Source organism: Carassius auratus, chromosome 31 (assembly GCF_003368295.1).
Source record: "Carassius auratus strain Wakin chromosome 31, ASM336829v1, whole genome shotgun sequence".
Classification (NCBI taxonomy): domain Eukaryota; kingdom Metazoa; phylum Chordata; class Actinopteri; order Cypriniformes; family Cyprinidae; genus Carassius; species Carassius auratus.
In genome coordinates this window covers 18,913,427-18,917,680 of record NC_039273.1, presented here as the reverse complement: position 1 = coordinate 18,917,680, position 4,254 = coordinate 18,913,427, and the positions used below count along the sequence as shown (strand labels likewise).

The 4,254-nt window shown below is 37.9% G+C and overlaps 1 protein-coding gene across 1 annotated transcript; it reads left to right on the top strand.

Annotated features, from left to right (window-relative positions):
* Positions 1-202: 202 nt before the first annotated feature.
* Positions 203-3,907, top strand: LOC113050733 (insulin-like growth factor-binding protein 5). The gene is made up of 4 exons (XM_026213993.1): positions 203-1,109; positions 3,084-3,292; positions 3,447-3,566; positions 3,721-3,907. The coding sequence occupies exons 1-4, from the start codon at positions 776-778 to the stop codon at positions 3,856-3,858; spliced, it is 801 nt and encodes a 266-aa protein (XP_026069778.1). The 5' UTR covers positions 203-775; the 3' UTR covers positions 3,859-3,907.
* The last annotated feature ends 347 nt before the right edge of the window (positions 3,908-4,254 follow it).

Sequence of the window (4,254 nt, the reverse complement as noted above, 5' to 3'; positions counted from 1 at the left end):
ATTTACATTTGAAGGTAAAACTATAGGCTACGATAAAATAATATTTGTTATTTATTTCTGAACTGTTAAAGAACGTACACGGACCCAAAAAAAGAAATTCGTGAGCCTGAACAGAAATCTTAAATCTTTTTATATAGCCTTTAAATTTATATAGCTAACTTTATGTTAAATGATTAGTAACCATAATTTCTAGCACTCTTCTATGTGATTGCCAGATTGTTACTGTTGCAGTATTCCATTATCTCATATAGTTTTATTGTTAGCGTTTCGTTTAATCTGAACCTGCTCCGAATAGCTACGTTTTCGCACAGCATCACTCCGGGATCCGCCCAAGAAACACCAGTGCCTTTAAATGAAGTGCAGTGCGCCTCCCTCCTGCACGGTTAACATGAGCAGATCTTCATACTGACAGCAGCTCTCGAGGGTGAATACTTCATTAAGCTGCAGAACCTCTAATAGAACTGGCACATATTGATTTATTTTTTTAATATAGGGGTGAAGGTGTTGACTACACGTATTTTGAGGTTTGTGCTCTTCCCCCGAATTCCGCTGATAGTACCATTACATCTCAGGGCATTGCCTTATTTTATAGATCTCAGGTGTTATATGCAACATTGGATTCTTCTACCAAGTGGTGAGAGGATTAATATTTTCAAACACCGGCACACTTTTTTCCCTTCAACCGGACGCTACACCATCGTTCTCCGACATCTCAAACGAAAGAAAGCGTCGGTTCTACTAATTCAAGGCTGGTGGATAGGTTCTCTACTGTACAATGCTGATAAGTTTGTATACTCTGATGGCATTTGTATGGGGACTACCCGGCTTTTCGGCCTCTTACGTTCCCTGTGAGCCGTGCGATCAGAAGGCGATGTCCATGTGTCCTCCGGTGCGGATGGGGTGTCAGGTGGTGAAGGAGCCCGGCTGCGGATGCTGCTTGACCTGCGCACTGACCGAGGGGCAAGCGTGTGGAGTCTACACGGGCACTTGTGGACAGGGACTGCGCTGCTTACCTCGAAACGGGGAGGAAAAGCCGCTGCACGCGCTGCTTTATGGCAAAGGAATTTGCATGAATGAGAAACAAGGTGTATACAAACCACTGCCTAGAGGTACGTTTTATTGACATGCAGTAATTAATAAATGAAAATATTTTATTGAACTATTCTATCTATCTATCTATCTATCTATCTATCTATCTATCTATCTATCTATCTATCTATCTATCTATCTATCTATCTATCTATCTATCTATCTATCTATCTATGCTGAATTATCTAGGTCAGAACATCCATAACAGAACAATCATAGGATTTATTTGATATCATTTGGATGAGTTTTTATATTTATTGAAAACAGAATTGGTATTCAAATCAAACTCCTTCTCAGCAATTCCCCACCCACCCACACACCAGCAGATCTAGGTGTGCAGATCTAGGTCTCTTCATCACACTCTTTCACAGGCTTTAGCCTCCCCTACCCTTCTTTTCAGATCCATAAAAATCAGCGATTAACTCGACTGTCAGCACTCTTAAAACTGTGATTATGCGATCTCATCACTTTTACTGAAAACAGCTGCTGCAGCTATTTAACGCTGAACCTTCATTTTGCAAGTTATCACAAATTTTAACTGATTATAATAAGTCTAATAATAAGTCTGGCATAATATATATATTGTGGATATAAATTAAGAAAGTGTTCCTGCAACTTATTTATGTGTGTAGTGATGCGATACATCTTCATGATTGAGTTTAGTTCTGTTGTGAATATTGAGTTCTTCCCCAATTCAAAATAAAAATATATACATATTTTCTAGCCAATTGTCTCTGCCTATAACATATATGCATCTTATCATACATATTAACTGCAAATGGGTCATTTTATTATTTGTTTCATGTGTCAGCTGTGTGGACAATGCAAGTTTTGAGGACAAAAATTGATGAAACAGTTTAGATACTCTAAAAAATAATTAAGATGTTGTTGCAATTTAACTAAATTGACGTAAGAAAAAAAAAAACATTCTATAGTAATCATTTGTGTGAATGGTTTCGAAATACATGCCCACAATAATTATTTCCCATGCATGTCATGTGTGGTGCTCCATATTAAAAATTTTGTGTAAATGCACTTCTTTGGTTCCTGTAACAATGAGATTTTAGTGATAAAAGGCACGTTAACAGTATGTAATGGAAGACATTTAGAACACAAAGCATAGAGAAAGAATGAGCACACCTCCTCTCTCAGGGCTGCACAGATCTCAGATTAGCATGCATTCCCAGAACAATACACACACACACACACCTCTGATTAGGATACTTGGAAGTGCACTTGTAACATCACTCATAAATTCAATGATTTCCAACATTTGCTGAGTTTTTTTTCTCTGATTTGTCAGTGATGTCATCACAAATGGCTTGAGAGATTTACTCATCTGTTCTGACCCCTGGCTGCTTAGATTTTCCACTGAAGACACAGAAGGGGCACGGAATGGGTCAAGCTGTTGAATCTGATTACTCACTGTACAGCTGGGCAATGCAGTGACGTGTTAGAGAGAGGACGAGGGTATAAACTAGGCAAATTGAAGATGGCATATGGCATAGAGACAGTAGTTGAGTTCAAACTGTTGATGGCTTATTGTCATGCTTGATTAGATTCTAGATTATTCATTCTAGATTAGACTTGAGTTATTCAGTTATTTACTAAAAAAGTTGTCATTATGAGATGACATGAGAGAATGCCAACAGCTTAAAAAAAAAGAAAAAAAAAGAAGAATAAATCCGTTGTCTCTTCTCAAAAGTAGTGGCTCGCTCTCAGATGATAAACATTTGCTAAGCCATCTTTACAAGCAACATACCAATAAATGGATACAAATAAATATACTGTAAGACCAGCACTGAAAGATAAAAGTATTTGTTGTGGATATATGATTACAAAGTGACTGTAGTCAACTTGAAGCATACCAGTACAATGTGGCCTTTTTTGTTTGACATAAAGATGTCTTGACAGTGCAAGCAACCATGGTGTATTTATTACATCCATCTCAGTTATGCCATTGCATCTGACTATTGTCCGTTATTGTGTTTCAGATCATGAGTCAAACGAAGACACACACGTTGCAGAGGTAACAGAGGATCTGCTTCCCCAGGCCAAAGTACCATTATTCCAAAGAGACCACGTTAACAGCAAGAAGGCTCAAGCCATGCGAAATGATCAGAAGAGACAGGAGGCTAAACTCAGGATGAGGGGCAATTTTGAATACCCACTATTCAGAAAGGACAAACATCAGTCTGACATTGTAAGTTTGTTTATCAACGTCCATCTGATAATTGTGAAAAATACTTCTGATTTCATGCTGATTCTGTTTATATGTTTTATATGCTATAATGTTTATATTAATACCTAACACCTTTTCCAGAGTGTTCTGTTAATGATGTTTGTGCTAACTGTAGGGTCCATGTCGAAGAAAACTGGATGGAATCGTCCAGAGGATGAAGGACAATTCCAGAATAATGGCTCTTTCACTGTACCTGCCTAACTGTGATAAGAAAGGCTTCTTCAAGCGCAAACAGGTTAGTTCTGCACTTCAGCATGTTTATAGAAGTCAGCTGCTGGCAAGCTTAGTTGTTGGAAAGTTTTCTTTCCTATAAACACATGGCTCTTGGCTGAGGGCAGGGTCAAGTTACATTGCTTACTTTGTTGTCCATTTTTGGTTTTATGTTGCAGTGTAAACCCTCCAGGGGGCGCAAGCGAGGCATCTGCTGGTGTGTAAACAAGCATGGAGTTCAGATGCCGGGCACTGACTTTAATGGAGGCAACATCCAATGCAAAGATCTTGAAAGCAACAGAAACAACAACGAATGAGACAACTCAGTTTTCGTCACATAACAATGAAATTGTCTTTCATCTACCATATTATGTGATTTGCCAATTATTTCTTATCTTAATCTGAAGGAGTCTGACCTTTATTTGTGGAAAATCCATATTATATAAAAACAGCCTCTTTTAAAGCTAGGCAGGGGATATGCTCAATACATGCAACAGGTGATCTTCATGTGTCATTAAGGTTGGTGGGATGTATCAATAATTATGTGGGAAATGTACTAGAGTCATGGACTTGTTTCCATTGTATTTTATATAACAGACATATTTAAAGGTTTTATGAGCTTATAGGAATAGTTCACCTAAAAATAAATGTAATTATTTACCCATTATTGTATATGACACGCCTTCTTCTGTGGAACACAAAGTAAGATTTCC